General features: G+C 43.0%; 1 protein-coding gene across 1 annotated transcript in view; it reads right to left on the minus strand.

The window, feature by feature from the left end:
* The window catches only part of LOC132780767 (protein argonaute-3), a 95,834-nt gene that overhangs the window by 50,448 nt on the left and 25,329 nt on the right, over nt 1-20,057 (minus strand). Inside the window, exons 2-4 of the mRNA XM_060784534.2 lie at nt 17,437-17,608; nt 5,126-5,246; nt 1,759-1,967 (exon numbers count right to left, since the gene is read on the minus strand). Coding sequence (XP_060640517.1) covers nt 1,759-1,967; nt 5,126-5,246; nt 17,437-17,608 — 502 coding nt within the window. The remainder of the gene's footprint in view (nt 1-1,758; nt 1,968-5,125; nt 5,247-17,436; nt 17,609-20,057) is intronic.

The raw sequence follows: 20,057 nt of genomic DNA on the forward strand, positions 1-20,057 counted from the left end.
AGGAGCGCAGATGACTAAATATCTTTTGACCAAAAACGGGCAACAGCAATGGCATTGTCTGTAGCCTTCAACAATTCTTCCTCTGTACATGAGGCAGGGCATAGTGGACAAGCATACAGATGTGGAGTTGTCTGTTCTGCTCCACAGTCACATAGGGTGTCGGATTCTTTTAGGTAGTGCCATTTTGCCAGGTTGTCTTTTGTTCTGCCCAATCCACTTCTGAGTCTGTTCAGGGACTTCCAAGTTGCCCATTCTTGGAGGAAGACCCTCGTGGGGGGCCATCCAGTTGGGGTCTCCTGGTTTAGCTGCCCAGAGGGATACCCTTGCTGTTGCTGGGGGGACGCCAAGAGGAGTGGTAGTTCTCATAAAGCTTTTCCTTGATTTGAGTCTACTGGGAGGAGGCTGGTAGCCATTTAGTCGATGGCTTTCACGGTGTTCAACCTTATTTCTCTCACATTTAGCAGCAACTTCCTGTCGCACATCATGGGGGGGGGGGGGCAATGCCAACTAGCTTGTAGAATTTATCAACAGGTGTAGGTTTAAGACATCCTGTGATTATTCTGCATGTTTCATTCAATGCTATGTTCACCTGCAGTAAGACAAGGTTAGGGCTGTTGTTCTAATTTCGGGTCTGCACCCCATGTGCTGCCAGTAAGTTGTTTTTTTTTTTTAATATGGTAGTGTGGACTCAGATCACCCAGTTTAAACCAGATATTGTGGGATTTTCTGCCTTGATATTTAGGGTTATACAGCTGTGTGGAATGGCCCTCAGTCTCAATACCTCACCTCAATCTTATGTTTCATTTCTATTTCTGAAACCAACCATCTCCAACAGTTTACTTTTTATTATGTTAAAGAGAACGATCCAGAGAACCGATAACACTGTTCAACGGAGAAAAAGTTGCAGGCCTGAAAATAGTTGTTCTTTTATGATTTTGGGGTGCTGAAAACGAAAATGACATTTAAAAATGTATATTGGCTCTAGTTTTTATGATATAAGCAATCACGTGATCACGTATGGTTGAAAAAATGCATGTTGCGACTTACACTATGGAAGATTCTAGAATATTCTAGAAAGTTTGATGACGCAGTATTAGTGCCGTGTGCAAAAGCCAGAAAGCCCTATATAAGGCCAGACTTTTGAACGGTGAGGGTCAGTCAGTTGAAGACTGAGACAGTATCGTTAAACAACGTTTTACATTGTTCTTTTTACTGTAGTTATGCCTCGCACATGTGTAAATAAAGCACTATGGAAAAAAGATATCAAGGCAAATGGACTCCGTCAATGCTGTCAGACTACTGCTGGAGCATTGTAAGAGACAATCCTTTCCTTGAATACAAAAGAAAAGTCAAGAGAAGCAAACAGGATATAAACTAAAGTCACGATTAAAGCGACATATAAACTTTCAGACTTTTCAACTGCATTAGGCCTACTAATATAGTTTCTTGCTGCACAAACATAAACAATCGACTAATTAAATAAATATTTCTCATGTATAAACTATTGGCAATATAATTTGACTAAAATTTAGTAAATATTCACGGTTTATATACATGCAGTAAGGTTAGGCGCATTATCATAATATTAACGAATTACCTATTGTGGAGAAAATTGAAATAGTTGTTGCATAAAAACCAGAGCCAATTAACACATTTAATTATTATATTTGCATTCAGAATGTTAAATTTATTACGAAACGGCACATTTCGTTTCCGCAACTGAGAAAAACTGAAAATTTGTACAGCAGTGTAACCTACTTCATTGAGGGTAAATGTCGTAGCACCACGTCAACAGCATGAACAGGGTTAGTGCTGATGGGCTTGTCTAGTTCCAAAGGTTCAGGCAAGGTCCGTCCTGTGAGAACCTCGTGCAGCAAGTGCCAGCTAACCCGGGAAACAAATTTTATTGACACTTTGAAAGGACGGTCTTTGCCACCTTCACCTGGCAAGGTGACATCCAAATCAACCTGTTGGAAGAACAAAAACAGTCTTCAGAGAGCTATTTTAAACACATTGGGTTGAGAAAGCTGAAGAGGCACACATAAAGCAAAACCAATGGAAAGCTGTTGCCCAAGATTCCCAAAATGAAACACGGATTCTCTCCAAATCCACTGGTTTAATGAACAAAACAGGATTTTACAACCAACTAGCCATACTGTTCTCACAATTTGAATATACAAATGCATGGTCATCATCTCTCAAATTCTGTAGATATGCCACAACTGCAGCCATGAAATCTTGAAACATATGTTATCCTGTCTCTTAAGCATTATACAAGATACTCGACAGTACAGGCACCCCTGGTTTTTTGACAGGCGAAGGAGCACAACACTGTCAAAAAGTGGAAATGGCTGAAAAGTAGAATCCCAGTGTTTACATATGTAGGTGGAGTTTGTTTCCAAAATATACAAAATCCACCTGAATAAATTGTACAGGAATCAGGGGAAAACATGTTGACAATATGCATTCTTTTGCTATAGAATGTGATTTTCCAAGCCTTGTACCAAAGAGATTTGAACATACATTGAAAATACAGTTCGAAATAATGGGTTATCAAAAATCTAATGTGTGTTCAATTTCCAAAACCCTGAAACCAAAAAGAAAAAAAGAAAAAAAAAAGGTATTTGTTGCCGAATGTAATATGCAGTGGCATATTTGTAATTTGATCAACAAAAGTGTGCATTACAGTTGCTGCATCCTTTAAATTCCTTCTTTAAAATAAAAATACTAGAATACAAAAGCTTCCAGCAATGAAAAGGAAAACCTTGGGGTGTATCTATGCTGTAGAATGAATCCACCTTAACTGCCTTGCTTCAATGTTATGAAATTGTATAGGTTTACAAGGTCTTCAGCCTTCTCTGTCAAATAATGCTGAGGCCTCACCTAACCAAACTACAAATCCCAGGGTTGCATAGCATTGAGCCACAGCAATGAAATTAGAGCTGACGTTCCTCAAATAGGAGCTCTAGATGTTCCTGAAGCACCTTCCGTTTGGCTTTGGCTCAGCACTAAGATTACCCATATTATATGAATCTAATGCTAATACATGGGGCCCCTGGTAGCGCAATGGGTTAAACCACTGAGCTGCTGAACTTGCTGATCGAAAGGCAGGCGGTTCGAATCCAGGGAGTGGTGTGAGCTCCTGCTGCTAGGTCCAGCTTCTGCCAACCTAGCAGTTCAAAAACATGCAAATGTGAGTAGATCAATAGGTACTGATTCTGCGGGAAGGTAATGGTGCTCCATACAGTCATGCTGGCCACATGACCTAGGAGGCATCTACGGACAACGCTGGCTCTTTGGTTTAGAAATGGAGATGAGCACCACCCCACCAGAGTTGGACACGACTAGACCTAATGTCAAGGGAAAACCTTTACCTTTACCTTAATGCTAATGCACGTCCTACTTTTGACAAAGTAAATTAAGCTTTAAATCATGAGTATCAGATTTGAGTAAATAGGGTAATAAAAAAGCCGGGAATGTCTATATAGAAAATACATAAACATATTTCATATGTATCCATGGTTGATTTCAAGCAGCAACTGGGTTGGGGAGGTTAGGACAACAATGCAGAGGGTGTTGTGGTTTAAATGTGTTCCTTCTGAGCCAGAGGTCCAAGAAAAACTGGACACCACAAACTACAGGGTAAGGCAGAATAACTTTCTTTTTAAAATGCGCGCCATTCAGTCGGTTGAAGACGTAGCGGAGCGCTCGTTCGAAAGACGGGAGTATAGTTTTGTCCTGACACAGTTCAGTCGCCATCATGTGTTGGAACAGTGAGGAGCGTGCTTTTGCCGTTGAGGCCTACTTTTCGAGCGGATTTGGAGTGACCGGCCCACTCTCCAGATTTGGCCCCTTGTAATTTTTTTCTATGGGGTTTTTTGAAATCCCGTGTTTATGTGAACTGTCCAAGGACCCTACAAAATTTGAAGACCAACATCCAGGAAGAAATTGCCAACATAACGCCTGCTATGCTGGCAAGAGTCATAACAAATGCCAGAAATCGGTTTACTCAGTGTATGGAGAATGGAGAATGGGGGACGTCACCTACCTAATTTGATCTTCAAAACTACGTAAAACAAAACTTCAGGTATGTGCCTACATTATATAAAAAAAATCTGATTCATACAATAGGTTTTATTAAGTTTTGAAAAAAGGAAGTTATGCTGCCTCACCCTGTATTTGTTTCTCAAAAAAAGCTGACAGCAAGGCTAATGGCAGCATTAGAGGAGCATTTTTCAATTTGGTAATGGCAAGCAAAATGTGAGTTCCACTGTCCCACAACCACACCCCATTTCCCCAGTATGCCTACCCTTCTACAAAACAGTGTCATATATTTCAGAGTGTCTAATGTGTCCACCTGAGGATGTGATATCGAGTTTCCAAAACCCACACTAAAACAATTACAATCCAATAGAAGTTAAATACACGCAGAGATTCTACTATGTTTCAAGGTTCATCTATATAATAATAAGGGAGCCTCTGGTGGTGCAGCAGGTTAAACCGCTGAGTTGCTGAATTTGCTGACTGAAAGGTTGGCGGTTCAAATCTGGGGAGCAGGCTGAGCTCCTGCTGCTGGGTCGAGCTTCTGCCAACCTAGCAGTTAGAAAACATGCAAATGTGAGTAGATCACTAGACACTACTACAGCAGGAAGGTAATGGCGCTCCATGCAATCATGCCAGCCACATGATCTAGGAGGCATCTACGGCCAATGCTGGCTCTGCAGCTTAGAAATGGAGATGAGCACCACCGCCCAGAGTCGGTCACAACTAGAATCAATGTGATGGGGAAACCTTTACCTTTACTATATAAGACTATTTTTTGGGAGACTGCATCCAGACCAGTATATTGATCTCAAAAACTCTATTTGAATTTTGCACATTGAACCCAACCGTTTAAGCCTTTTCTCCATGTGAAATGCAGAAATGACCCACATTTGTGTCCTTAACCATGCTCTTTTCCAACAGCTTCCCTGACTATAGGTTATCACCCACATTTCGCTTGTTGTAGCTTCATGAAGTGTCTGCTGACTCTACAATTACCATTCTCAGAAAGGAAACATTTGAGGGAAGCTATTACTTTAGCTTGCGAACCATGGGAACTTGAGGCAAGACAAAACTAACTTACCCCAGTTGTTGCCACAGGGAGTGGGTTGGCTGTATAAAGGCTTCTTTTCCCATCATAAACTGGTCTGCGGTCCCCAAATATTGTCACTTTAAAATGCTGAACCATTGAATCCACCACCTCCCTGGGGAAAAAAAAAAAACAAGGATTTTTTCATTTGATGAGCATGGCAGCCATGGAGGAAATTACAAGTCATTTTCTTACCATAATTCGTACCATTCATCTTTGCCATTTGAAATGTTGAGTGACAACTCATCAATTCCAAGCAATATAATCATCACCTGGAAATGATAGGAGATGCAGTCTAACCAGTAGGCATGGGCGAGTTGGAAGTTGCGGATGTCGGAACTAAAGTCGGAAGTTTCACACTTCCAAGCTGGGTTCCGAAGCATACTTGCCAGTCAGAATTCCCCTGTATTTTCGAAGCGATACGGGCCATTGATTTCAATGGCTCAGAAGTCGATTTGGAAGTATGAGAAAGCCTTTTTGATGAAAATAAACCTGCTGGGAGGCGTAGCCTAAAGTGCTTGCCTCCCAGCCAATCAGGGCTTATGTTTTGTAAAGAGGAGGGTTTCACAACTCAGGACAGATTCACCTTGCTCAGAACATCATCACACACCGAGGCTGTAGGTTTTGTAGTTTATTGAAGAAAAAGCAAAATCATAAACATAGAAATAAGGTTGCAACAGTTCAATAGCCAAAACAGAGTCTTAAATGCAAAGGCAGAGTTTCCAAGGGTCCAAAGGCAAATAACATGAAGTATAATCCATAAGCATTGGTCAAACAAGAATCCATGGAAGCATGACAGAGTCCCCAGAAACCAAGATCCAAACCGAAGTCCCAAAGAGCCAAAAGCTTTCCCCAAAAGCCGTGGCAATTCCAGAGAAGTTAACAGGGTGTAAGTAAAGTAGCACTGACAAAGGGTTGACTTCAACCAGATCGTTAAATATGCTTTCCTAGCATGAAAGCATTGCGTTGACCTCGAACTTCTCGTTTGTTAGCAAGCCGAACACTTCCGCATACCCTTAATTGCAAACGGTCCTCCCTAACTAAATCCCCATCACCTTCAAGGCCGAATAACTCATTATCCTGGGACTGGCCAGCCTGGGAATAGACAAGCACTGAGCTCACAGATGGAGCGGTTGACTCTTCCACCTGCAGCTGTGAAGTTTCACTCAAATCATGACCATCTTCTAAAACAACATTCCTTTCCCTGGGAAACTGAAACGCCGCCTCGTCTTCAGTATCAACATTGTCTCCATAAACAACAGGGACTTGTTCAGAAATCTGTAACGCATCATCTTCCTCATCCTGAGGAAACTCAGGCTCAGAAAGCTCAGGCTCAGACTGAGCCACAACAGAGGGGTTATCTAGCATCCAGCAGCCATTGCTGTATATAAACCCAAGTACGTGGCTGGAAGGTTAATTCCAGCCAGGGAAAGGACAAGGGTGGTTGGGATCTTTTTGCTGCTGCTGCTGGGTGGGTGGGTGGAAGGGTAGGCAGGCAAAGGCACTGGAGCCAAAGGAAGTTTGGAGAAGGAAGGAGGGAAGAAGGAAGAAAAGCTTTTGGGAGAGGGAGGGAGAGAAGATAAAAAGAGAGAAAGAAGAACGAAGGAAAAGTTTGGGAGGGAGAGTGAAAAATTAATAAAGTGACTGTGTGAAACCTAGAGAAAGCCTTTCAGTGCTGGGTTTTGGTTTTTTTGTGTGTCACTTTTATCTATTCTCTCTGAAAACTCCTGTGCTGAACCTCAACCCCCAGATGCCTTCCCCAAGTCAGGGGAAAGGCACCACAGTTGTTTTTTTCTTGGGGTTCAACTGCCTCCTTTCTGTTTTTGGGTTGTGTTTTCAACATTATAACACTATTACTCTAAATTGCTCTAAACGGTTCTGGCCCTGCTTACCTGTCCAAACTTATCTTCCCCTTACAGAGAGAGGTCAACCCTCCTGTTTAAGGAGCTCCATTGGTTGCCGTTCATTTTCCGGTCCCAATTCAAGGTGCAGGTGCTCACCTACAAAGCCCTAAACGGTTTGGGACCTGCCTACCTGCGTGACCGCATCTCCGTTTATGAACCCACACGCTCTCTCCGTTCATCTGGAGAGGCCCTGCTCACGATCCCACCTGCGTCGCAGGCGTGTCTGGTGGGGACGAGGGACAGGGCCTTTTCTGTGGTGGCCCCCCGACTTTGGAATACCCTCCCCAAGGACATCAGACAAGCCCCTACGTTGACAGTCTTTAGGAAGAGCTTGAAGACCTGGTTGTTCCGATGTGCCTTTCCAGAATAGGAAACCCCAGCAATATGTCCCAGAAGCACTTTATTAGAGATTAAAGATTGTCTGCACATTGCACTTACCCTAATATCCTACATTTCACCTGACATACTCAGCACTTTTTAATCTGTACCCATTACATTTGGCCCGGCCCTAGTTTTACTGTGGTATGATGTATTGTTACTGTTATTGCTTATGTTTTTATTTGCTTTATATTGTTTTTGTGTATTGTTATGTTGTTTTTATTGAGGCCTTGGTCTTTGTAAGCCGCATTGAGTCCTTCGGGAGATGTTAGCAGGGTACAAATAAAGTTTAATAATAATCTCTCTCCTTACGAACCCTCTAGGAGTTTAAGATTTTCTTGGGAGGCCCTGCCATCTTCACAGGCTCAATTGGTGGGGATGCGGGATAGGGCCTTCTCAGCGGTGGCCCCTCGGTTGTGGAATGCCCTCCCCAGGGACATTAGATCAGCCCCCACCCTCTTAACGTTTCACAAAAAAGTTAAACCCTGGCTATATGAGCAGGCCTTCCCAAACGCAGTGTAGCTATTAAATTCTGATCTCAGAACGGTTGGACAACGTGACCGGATAATGACTGGTAATGAAATGCGGAGGACTTATGGTTTTTATTGTGTTTACTGATGTTAATTGTAATGAATTTTTTACCTGTGTTAAATGTTTTTAATGTTTAAATTATTTTTGTACGGTTGTGGGCATCGAACTGTGCCATTTTGTAAACCGCCATGAGTCGCCGTCGGGCTGAGAATGGCGGTATAGAAGCATAGTAAATAAAAATAAATACATCTCGTGGATCTCAACACCTAGTTGTTTTTGTATGTATTGATTATGTCACTTGGAAAACGCTCTGAGTCCCCTTGGGGAGATAGAGCGGTATATAAATAAAGTTTTGTTATTGTTGTTGTTGTCTTCCCTAAGTCAGGGGAAAGGCACCAAAGTTCAACTGCCTCCCTTCTGTTTGAAGGGAGAGGGAAGCCTCTGATGTTTCCCCATTGTCAGTACTGTTTTCCCCTATTGTGCATGCACATCTGCCGTTAACTAATTGATTCGGAAGTTCGAAATATTTTTCGGAAAAATTCAGACGTGACTTTAGAATCGAATCACCAGCGCCCCCTACTTTTGAACACAGTTTAAAACATTATTTAATTGCTCATGCTTACTAACCAGACCTGATTTGGTTTTAAATTGAATTGATTTAAATTGCTTCTCTGAAGGACTTCATTTCACCTTCATTTATGAAAGAGATTCCATATAATCAGTTTCAGTAGAAAAAGTGTTAACTTTATTTTAGCTTGATACATATTCAGCAACATAGATTTCATTAAAAGAGCGTTCATATGAATCAATTATGATGCTTGGTTTTCAGACTTATTTCCCATCTATCAAGAAAAGAGGTCCCTTTTATATTTACAGGTAGTCCCTGAGTTACAAACATCCAATTTACAAATGACTCATAGTTAAGAATGGGGGCGAGACAACAGAAAGTGAGAAAAATCTCCCTCTCAGAAGGGCAATTCACTCCAAGAAGAGTTAGTATCATAGGGAAAGGGGGTCTCCATTGAAGCTTTATCATCAATTCTTGTTTTCACAAGGAGCCAAAATTTTCAAAATCCAAGTCTCACAGGGACAAAACGTGAGACAAAATCTTCTGAACAGGGGCACAGACAGCAAAACAAACATCATAGGGGTGTTCACCCTTTCCTATGCTATCCAAACCTTTTAAAACTGTGTGTATGCACGCATATATACATAGGTAAAGGTAAAGGTTTTCCCTTGACATTAAGACTAGTCGTGTCCGACTCTGGGGGTGGTGCTCATCTCAATTTCTAAGCCGAAGAGCCAGCATTGTCCATAGACACCTCTAAGGTCATGCAGCCAACATGACTGCATGGAGTGCCGTTACCTTCCCACAGAAGTGGTACCTATTGATCTCACATTTGCATGTTTTCGAACTGCTAAGTTGACAGAAGTTGGGACTCACCCCGCTCCCTGGAGTCAAACCGCTGACCTTTCATTCAGCAAGTTCACCAGCTCAGTGGTTTAACCCGCTGCGTCACCAGGGGGCCTCAACAACAGTGTAATTCTGTGAAATTCTATAGATAAATGCTTTTACTATTTGTGCTAAACAGATGAGATGAGAGATGAGCACCTCCCCCAGAGTCGGACTCAACTAGACAATATCAGAAGAAACCTTTACCTTTATTTTACACTGTTGGTACTGTTGTTGCTAAAGTTGTCGTAAGGAAGGGAAAGAGAGAGAAAATGAGGCAGCAACTAAATGGTTTTAAAGAGTAGCTTGGTTTTTCTGGGGTTTTTTGCATGAGCTTTTATGGATATAAACCCGGTGGCTCAGTGGGTTAAAGCACTGAGCTGCTGAGCTTGTTGATCGAAAGGTCGCAGGTTCAATTCCGGGGAGTGGCGTGAGCTTCCGCTGTCAGCCCTAGCTTCTGCCAACCTAGCAGTTCGAAAACATGCAAATGTGAGTAGATCAATAGGTACCGCTCCGGCGGGAAGGTAACAGCGCTCCATGGAGTCATGCCGGCCACATGACCTTGGAGGTGTCTACAGACAACGCTGTCTCTTCGGCTTAGAAATGGAGATGAGCGCCACACCCCAGAGTCAGACATGACTGGACTTAATGTCAGGGGACTACCTTTACCTTTACCTGTAAACCCACTCCATTTGGTACCACTTCCGAAAAAGTGGTTTATATCCACAAAAGCTCATGCAAAAATAAAAACTGATGCCACATTTCTTTTTCTTCTCCATCCCCTTCCTTCTTTTTGTGAACAATTCAATTATTGACATAGCACTCTGAGTGCTTTTTGCTATTGCAACCCCATCTGACTGGTGCTAGCAACATTATGACACAAAAAGTCTTCAGTGGCCTTGTAACATCTTCTACTACTAAGAATCACTCTTGTTGAATTCCACAGAACCCTTATTTAGATAAACTGGTTCTTCCCAAACTACTGCAACACAGAATCACAGAACTTTAGAGTTGGAATAGAGGGACCTCAAGGGAAATCTAGTCGAATCCTCCTATCATGCAGGAATGTACAACTAATCTGGTTGTCTCATTTAAAAAAAAAAAACCCTCCAAAATTCAATCAAATCAAATCCAAAACTCAAAATATTTCAGGTAAGGGATATGTGGCATCATAGATATAGAGGCCTATTATAAAGCAGGGTCTAACTCAGTGGTTCTCAACCTTCCTAATGCCGTGACCCCTTAATGCAGTTCCTCATGTGTTGGTGATCCCCAACCATAACATTATTTCCATTGGTACTTCGTAACTGTAATTTTGCTACTGTTATGAATCGTAATGTATATATCTGATATGCAGGATGTATTCTCATTCACTGGACCAAATTTGACACAAATAGCCAATATGCCCAAATTTGAAAACTGGTGGGGTTGGGGGGAATTAATTTTGTTATTTGGGAGTTGTAGTTGCTGGGATTTATAGTTAACCTATAATCAAAGAGCATTATGAACTCCACCAACAAAAGAATCAAGCCAAATTTGGCACACAGAACTCCCAAGACCAAGAGAAAGTACTGGAAGGGTTTATTGGGCATTGACCTTGAGTTTGGGAGTTGTAGTTCACCTACATCCAGAGAGCACTGTGGACTCAAACAGTGATGGATCTGGATCAAACTTGGCATGAATACTCAATATGCCCAAATGTGGACATTGGTGGAGTTTGGGGGAAATAGACCTTGACATTTGGGAGTTGTAATTGCTGGGATTTATATTTCAAATAGCACTCTGAACCCAGCCCAAAATGGATCTGCACCAAACCTGGCACATTACCGACATGGCCAACATCAACTACTGGTGGGGTTGGGGGGGGGGGGGGGCTGTTTTTGAATTCTGGGAGTTGTCATTCACCAACCCCAACAAGGATGAGGACAGGCAGAGATCTTCAGCCTTCTCTGCCAAAAGGCTTCCTAAGACCATCAGAAATATGTGTTTTCTGATGGTCTTTGGCGACCCCTCTGAAACCCACTCATGACCCCCCCAGGGGTCCCGACCCCCAGGTTGAGAAACACTGGTCTAACTGAAGATATTATTAAGGCCACATCATGGCTGATACTGCAAAACACACCTTGCAAACTTGTTATTGTCCAGTCACCATCATAATTTGACTTCAGGATTACACATGCATTTTAGATTTCTCCCAGAAATATTTCGGTTTTGACTCCCAATCCATCTCAATTGTCTTAGAGTGCATACACTGTAGAATTAATGCATTTTGATCCAACTTTCACTGCCATGGTTCAATGCAATAGGTTCCTGAGAGTTTACTTATTCATTTATTTACTTCATTTATATCCCGCTCTTTTCAACTCAAGTGGGACTCAGAAAGGCATACATCATATATCTAGGCAAACATCCAATGCCTCAATAATACACACAATTAAAACATAGCATAAAATAATTAAAACAGTAGACATAAAATACAAGTTAATACCATTAAATATATCAGACATGATAAATCCAATACGCAAACAACGCATGGCACCAATCCTTAAACATAAATCAGCTGCTTCATTTCTAACTGTGTCATGACAAGATGATACATGTGTTTCCATCACTCAACAAATGCCTGTCTGAATAGTCAAATTTTCACTTGTTTCCTAAATGCCAGGAGGGAAGAGACTGATCTGATTTCACTAGAAAGGGAGTTCCACAGCCAAGGGGTCACCACCAAGAAGGCCCTGTCTAATCGAACCTTCAAAGGCGGTGGGATCGAGAGCAGAACCTTCCCAGCAGATCTTAGTACTCTTACTGGCTCGGAAAGGCAGTGTTTCTCAACCTGGAACTTATTATTATTTATTATTATTATTATTATTTCTTGCACTTATTGACCGCCACTCTCAGCCCTAGGGCGACTCGTGGCGGTGAACAACAACATAGAAAAGACAGTGTACAGTAAGTCACGACAGTACATACCAAACTACTACTACATAACATATACTTATGCTAAAAATCCGCTTCGTCAAATCCTGGGGTCATAGTCGATTTCATAGTCATAGTTCATTCCAGTATCGTTCCAATGATAACACTCAGTTGAAGGCCTGCTCGAAGAGCCATGTTTTCAGGCTCCTACGAAAGGCCATCAAGGAGGGCGCCTGTTTAACTTCAGCAGGGAGGGTGTTCCACAGCCGGGGGGCCACCACCGAGAAGGCCCGCTCTCTCGTCCCCGCCAGACGTGCCTGTGAGGCAGGCGGGACCGAGAGAAGGGCCTCCCCGGATGATCTCAAGGTCCTCGTGGGCTCGTAGGCCGAGATGCGGTCTGCAAGGTATTTTGGGCCGGAACCGTTTAGGGCTTTGTAGGATAACACCGGCACCTTAAATTGGGCCCGGTAGCAAATCGGCAGCCAGTGGAGCTGGGACAGCAGGGGCGTTGTATGCTCTCTGCGCCCTGCTCCTGTTAACAACATGGCTGCCGCGCGTTGGACTAGCTGAAGCTTCCGGGCCGTCTTCAAGGGCAGCCCCACGTAGAGAGCGTTGCAGTAGTCGAGGCGGGATGTGACCAAAGCGTGTACCACCGTGGCCAAGTCAGACTTCCCAAGATACGGGCGCAGCTGGCGCACGAGCCTAAGCTGTGCAAATGCTCCCCTGGTCACCGCTGAAACCTGGGGCTCCAGGCTCAGCGATGAGTCCAGGGTCACACCCAAGCTGCGAACCTGCGCCTTCAAGGGGAGTGCGACCCCGTCCAGCACAGGCTGTAACCCTATACCCTGCTCTTGGGACTCTTGGGGGGGGGGGGGTCACAAGGAGGTGTCAGAGGAGTTGCCAAAGACCATCAGAAAACACAGTATTTTCTGTTGATCATGGCGGTTTGGTGTGGGAAGTTTGGCCCAATTCTATGGTCGGTCGGGTTCAGAATGCGCTTTGATTATAAGTGAACTATACATCCTAGCAACTTCAACTCCCAGATGTCAAGATCTATTTTCCCCAAACTCCACCACTTTTCACATTTGGGCATATTGAGGCCTTGTGCCCAGTTTGGTCCAAAATCATCACTGTTTGAGTCCTCAGTGCTATTTGGATGTAGGTGAACTACAACTCCAAACCCCAATGTCAATGCCCATCAAACCCTTCTAATAATTTCTATTGGTCATGGGGGTTTTATGTGCCAAGTTTGTCCAATTCCATCATTGATGGAGTTCAGAATGCTCTTTGATTGTAGGTAAACTATAAATCCCAGCCACTACAACTCACAAATGACAAATTCAAACTCCACCCCCAACCCCACCAGTATTCAAATTTGGACATATCAGGTATTTGTGTCAAATTTGGTCCAGTGTATGAAAATATTTCCTGCATATCAGATATTTACATTACAATTCATAACAGTAGCAAAATTACAGTTATGAGGTAGCAACGAAAATAATTTTATGGTTGGGGGTCATCAGAACATGAGGAACTATATTAAGGGGCCATGGCATTAGGAAGGTTGAAAACCACTGGTTTAGGGTTTTATAGGCTAAAGCCAGAACTTGGTAGCTGACTGGCAGCCAGTGGAGCTGACGCAACAGGGGGGTGGTATGCTCCTTGTACGCCACTCCAGTGAGCAACCTGGCTGCCGCCCATTAGACTACTTGAAGTTTCCGAGGAGTCTTCAAAGGCAACCCCATGTAGAGAGTGTTGCAGTAGTCTATTGGAGATGTGATGAGAGTGTGAACCACCATGGAGAGTTGTAGTTCTTTACAAGGTATTTAGCATTCTTCACCTTAGATGCTAGTGCCTCACCATACTACAACTCTCAAGATTTTAGATTATTGAGCCATGGCAGATGCATGCTAAGAATTAATAAAATAACATGCCATGGCTTCTGAATGTTGCTTGAAGACAATGTCCGTGTTTGTTTAGCAAAAAGTCTGCTGTTGTTGTTCATTCGTTCAGTCATTTCCGACTCTTCGTAACCTCATGGACCAGCCCATGCCAGAGCTCCCTGTCGGCCGTCACCATCCCCAGCTCCTTCAAGGTCAATCCAGTCACTTCAAAGATCCCATCCATCCATTTTGCCCTTGGTCGGCCCCTCTTCCTTTTTCCTTCCATTTTCTTCTCTAAGCTTTCCTTTCTTCTCATGATGTGGCCAAAGTACTTCATCTTTGCCTCTACTATCCTTCCCTCCAATGAGCAGTCGGGCTTTATTTCCTGAAGTATGGACTGGTTGGATCTAGAAATACAAAATTCACAATCCAACAAGGTTTACAGTTGTATGTGAACCCAGCCAGGACTAGGAAGAAAAAATAATTTTCCTTTGGTCTGTTAGAAAACAGTTCTGCTACATGTCTATTTTTACTCAGCACCAAAGCTGTTCTTCCCATGCGCCAAAATTCCCTTCTAGAATTAGTAGGCCTCAAAGAATCAAGCTCACAAAAACAGAACACGTTTTCTCTGCCAACTATTCTCACTTCAGATTAGGCTTCAAGTCAGGTATTTTCCTAAATTCCATATTTTAATTGGCATGCAATGAGATTATAGCTTATAATGAACAAGGACGTAAATGAAAAATGGAGTCACCCGATGCTACTGTGTGGGGCATGCACTGCTGCAGCATCACAGACATTAGCTGACGAAACTCTTTTAGCAGAATGAGATCAGCCAGTTGTAAAAACACAAAGTTGCACCAAATTACTATTGCAGAAATTGCAGTTGCACTCATCTGTCTTTTGAATCAAAGTTATTTTGCTTCCCAAATGGGCCAACACATACTGCAGGGTCATACAAATGATACCACAAGCATTTAGTATAAAACCTGCTTTATCCTTAAGGACTTTGAAGAATGTATTTGTGTTTCTTGCCACTTATGTGACAATCGTTTTTAACAAGCTATTTTAACCAGTTGAGTTAGGAAAAGCAGTCTTCATTTGTTTGGGTGCCACACTTTTTTTGATGCTACATGAAAAGTGTCTAGCACAGTGATTCTCAACCTGGGGTCCCCAGATGTTTTTGGCCTACAACTCCCAGAAATCCTAACAGCTGATAAACTAGCTGAGATTTCTGGGAGTTGTAGGCCAAAAACATCTGGGGACCCCAGGTTGAGAACCACTGCCATCTGTATGAACAGGTCGCTGGTAACTATAATGCAGTGTTTCTCAACCTTCCTAATGCCGCAACCTCTTTGTGATGACCCTCCAACCATAATATAATTTTTGTTGCTACTTCATAACTGTAATTTCAGGCACAAATATCTGATATGCCTAAATTTGAATACTGGTTGGGTTGAGGGGGTTTGATTTTGTCATTTGGGAGTTGTAGTTGCTGGGATTTATAGCTAAGCTACAACCAAAGAGCATGCTGAACTCCACCAACAAGGGAATTGAACCAAACTTGGCACACAGAACTACCATGATCAAGAGAAAATACTGGGTTTGGTGGGCACTGACCTTGGGTTTTGGAGCTGTAGTTCACCTACATCCAGAGAGCACTGTGGACTCAAACAATGATAGATCTGGACCAAACTTGGCACAAATACTTAATGTGCCCAAATGTGAACACTGGTGGAGTTTGTGGAAAATAGACTTTGACATTTGGGAATTATAATTGCTGAGATTTATAGTTCGCCTACAATGAAAAAAGAGCAGTCTGAATCCCACCAACGATAGAATTGGGTCAAACTTCCCACACAGAACCCCCATGCCTTGAAGGGATTCGCTGGTATGAGCTTCCCTCCAGCCTTACACGCTCTCATTCGCCCATATATGTGCACCATGCTGCCATATGCCGAGCATACCTGCTCTCCCCTCCTCACTTAGGTGATCGTTGGACCATTTGAAGCTTCCGAGCAGTCTTCAGAGGCAACCCAACGTAGAGAGCATTGCAGTAGTCTAAACGGGATGTGACTAGAGCATGGACTACCGCGGCCAAGTCAGGCTTCCCAAGGTACGGGCGCAGCTGGCGCACTAGTTTTAACTGTGCAAATGCTCCCCTGGTCACCGCTGAAACCTGGGGTTCCAGGCTCAGCGATGAGTCCAAGATCACACCCAAGCTGCGAACCTGTGTCTTCAGCGGGAGTGTGACCCCGTCCAACACAGGCTGTAACCCTATACCCTGTTCGGCCTTGCGACTGACCAGGAGTACCTCTGTCTTGTCTGGATTCAATTTCACTTTGTTCGCCCTCATCCAGACCGTCACAGCGGCCAAGCACCGGTTCAGGACCTGAACAGCCTCCTTAGTAGTAGGTGGAAAGGAGTGACAGAGTTGGACATCATCTGCGTACAGATGACATCGCACCCCGAAACTCCGGATGATCTCTCCCAGCGGCTTCATGTAGATGTTAAACAACATGGGAGACAATACTGAACCCTGAGGAACTCCACAAGACAATGGTTGTGGGGTTGAACAGATGTCGCCCAACAACACCTTCTGAGATCGACCTTCTAGGAAGGACCGGAGCCACTGAAGAACAGTGCCTCCAAGGCCCATTCCCGCGAGGCGCCCCAGAAGGATACAGTGGTTGACGGTATCGAAGGCAGCTGAGAGGTCCAGCAGAACTAGCAGGGACACACTCCCCCTGTCTAGCTCCCGGCAAAGATCATCAACTAAGGCGACCAAGACTGTTTCAGTTCCATGTCCCGACCTAAAGCCAGACTGTGCCGAATCCAGAAAATCTGTGTCGTCCAAGAACCACACGTTCCAGGCCCTGAAGGTATTCTTAAAGGGCAAGGGAGGCTTCAAAGAAACAGTTTTCACAATCAGTTTTAAATTCTATAATCCTGTTTAGGATGTCAATGCAAAAAGTATCAGGTCTCTATTACACCCACACCATTATTAATTTCCACAAATGCCATAATTCAGACTAAAATATTATCAAGTGTAAATAACACCTGTATACATCACTGACACACAGACAAAAATCAAAGGTAAACATACTTTGATTGGACAAGAAAGGTCTGATTATCCTTCTCTCTCATATCCCAGTTACAGTGAAAAAGCAGAGCACCTCACCATGTCAGTAACTACTCAAATATGAGTAAACTCTGATAGCATTAACCACTCTGACTCACCTGTTCACTCTCCGAGGACACTTATCTGGCTTAATATCCACCTCATAGAGGTAGACGTCAATCTTTGGGATTTCAACTTGGAAGCAGTTGGCCAGCAGTTTAATGGGCTTGCCCATGGTGCCATAGCCAGGCCGCCGGGGCACCATGAGCAGGGGCTGAGCCCCAACGGGTCCTGTGAGAAAAAGAGGGGGAAAGTTTAGTGTTTTACACTTTACAAGCCTTAATAAAATCCAACCACTTCTTCACATTGCATAAAATGCATGTTAAGTCCATGTATTATCATTGTCACTGTTGTTTATTTCAATAGCAGTGTCAATGTTCATTGAGCTCTGCAAATAAAAAAAACCCAAAATAGTTGGTCCCGCTAAAGGAATACAAAATACAGAAGATCTCAACTAGAAGACTCCTAGTTCTGCTTACTATACCTTTCCATAATACTCAGAAATTAAGCATCTTCCTAAAGAAATGATTTTATTATGTCAGGCTAATATATTCAGGCTGAGTATCTCTTATCAGAAATGCTCGGGACCTTAAGTAATTTGGATTTAGGATTTATTTTCCCGGATTTTGGAATATTTGTGTATCTGTGTGTATATAAAAAAGAGTGTGTGTGTTCTGCCCTCTCACTATCTTAACTACATGGAAGGTGAAGAGAACAGATCGGAGACATATATATATACACACACACAAACATACACATACACACACAGAGAGAAAAAAGAAATACAAAAGAATTGGAAAGTCATTTATGCTGAAAGAAATACAACAAATCTATATAAATAAAAATGTAATGTTCGTTTGTGGGATTAACAGAACTCAAAAACAACTCGACGAATTGACATGAAATTTGGACACTACACCCCTAACAGACCAATGAGTGACCATCACTCATAAAAACAGTGGAAAATGTTCATTGAGCTCTGCATTGAGCCCCCCCCCCTCCCAAAAAAAGCTAAATGATGAAAACCTAAATGACAATATAGAAAAAAGGAAAGGAGAAGGGAGGGAGGGAAGGAAGGGGAGAAAGAAAATAAGAAAGAGAGAAAGAGGGAGGGAGGGAAAGAAAGAAGGAAGGAAAGAGAGAAGGAAGGAAAAAGGTAGAGAAAGAAGAAAGGAGAAGGAAAAGAAAAAGGGAGGAAGAAAGGAAAGAGGTAGAGAAGGAAGGAAGGAGAGAAGGAAAGAAAATAAGGGAAGGAAGGAAAGAGGGAGTGAAAGAGGGAGTGAAGGAAGGAGGGAAAGAAGGAAAGAAAGAGGGAGAGAAGGAAATAGAGAAAGAAGGAAGGAAAGACAGAAGGAAGGAAAGAGGTAGAGAAGGAAGAAAGGAGAGGAAAAGGGGAAAGAAAAAGGGAGGGGAAGGAAGGAAAGAGCAAGGGAAGGAAGGAGAGAAAGAAAGAAGAGAAAGAGGGAGGGAACGTTGGCCACAGCAACGCGTGGCGGGTATGGCTAGCATAGTATAAAATCAAACAAAACAAATATCAAACAATATTATCGTTATAATATTCACTGATATTCTCCTAAGACAGCTAACAATATATTTCATAACAATACAGATTATTTATGGAGAAACATGTAGTGACTAAAATGGCTACACGAAAACATGTTCAGGTGCATAAAACTGATTCACACTCAGTCCATAATATCAGCAATTCAGCCCAAAGTTTATCTAGTCTGACCCTTCTGTGAGACGGAGTAGAGTATTCAGCACTTGCCAAAGATCCATTCAGCACAAACCAAACTGTGCCAATAGAGGAGACAAAAGGCTTGCAGAACAAAAAGCTCATAATTATTCAAGCAAACAAACCACACCATCCAAACTCTCCAAAGGGTGAGTTCTGTATAGTGATCAGGTAGATGGAACAGATAAGCAAAAGCACCACATTTCAAAGCCAAATTACATGCAGTGAGAAAAACTCTCCCTGACTCCTGTTGGGCACAGAAATTGTTCATTAACTCACCCAACTCAATTTGTGATTTAATGAACTTATTTGGTTCTGTAACTGTATCGATCCAACAGGTTTACACATCCAACAATTTAAAGCAGTGTTTCTCAACCTTCCCAATGCCATGACCCCTTAATACAGTTCCTCATGTTGTGGTGACCCCCAACCATAACATTCTTTTTGTTGCCACTTCATAACTGCAATTTTGCTACTGTTATGAATCATAATGTAAATATCTAACATGCAGGATGTATTTTCATTCACTGGACCAAATCTGGCACAAATACCCAATACGCCCACATTTGAATGCTGGCGAGGTTGGGAGGGATTGATTTTGTCACCTGGGAGTTGTAGTTGCTGGGATTTATAGTTAGCCTACAATCAAAGAAGCAAAGACCATCAGCATTGAAGTGATGGTCCTCCGCCATCAACTTCGCTGGACCAGTCACGTTGTCCGGATGCCCGACCACCGTCTCCCAAAGCAGTTGCTCTACTCCGAACTCAAGAACGGAAAATGGAATGTTGGTGGACAGGAAAAGATATTTAAAGATGGGCTCAAAGCCAACCTTGAAAACTCCAGCATAGACACTGACAATTGGGAAGCCCTGGCCCTTTAGCGCTCCAGCTGGAGGTTAGCTGTCACCAGCAGTGCTGCAGAATTTGAAGAGGCACGAATGGAGG

The sequence above is a fragment of the Anolis sagrei genome, chromosome X, assembly GCF_037176765.1.
Source record: "Anolis sagrei isolate rAnoSag1 chromosome X, rAnoSag1.mat, whole genome shotgun sequence".
NCBI classification, from domain to species: domain Eukaryota; kingdom Metazoa; phylum Chordata; class Lepidosauria; order Squamata; family Dactyloidae; genus Anolis; species Anolis sagrei.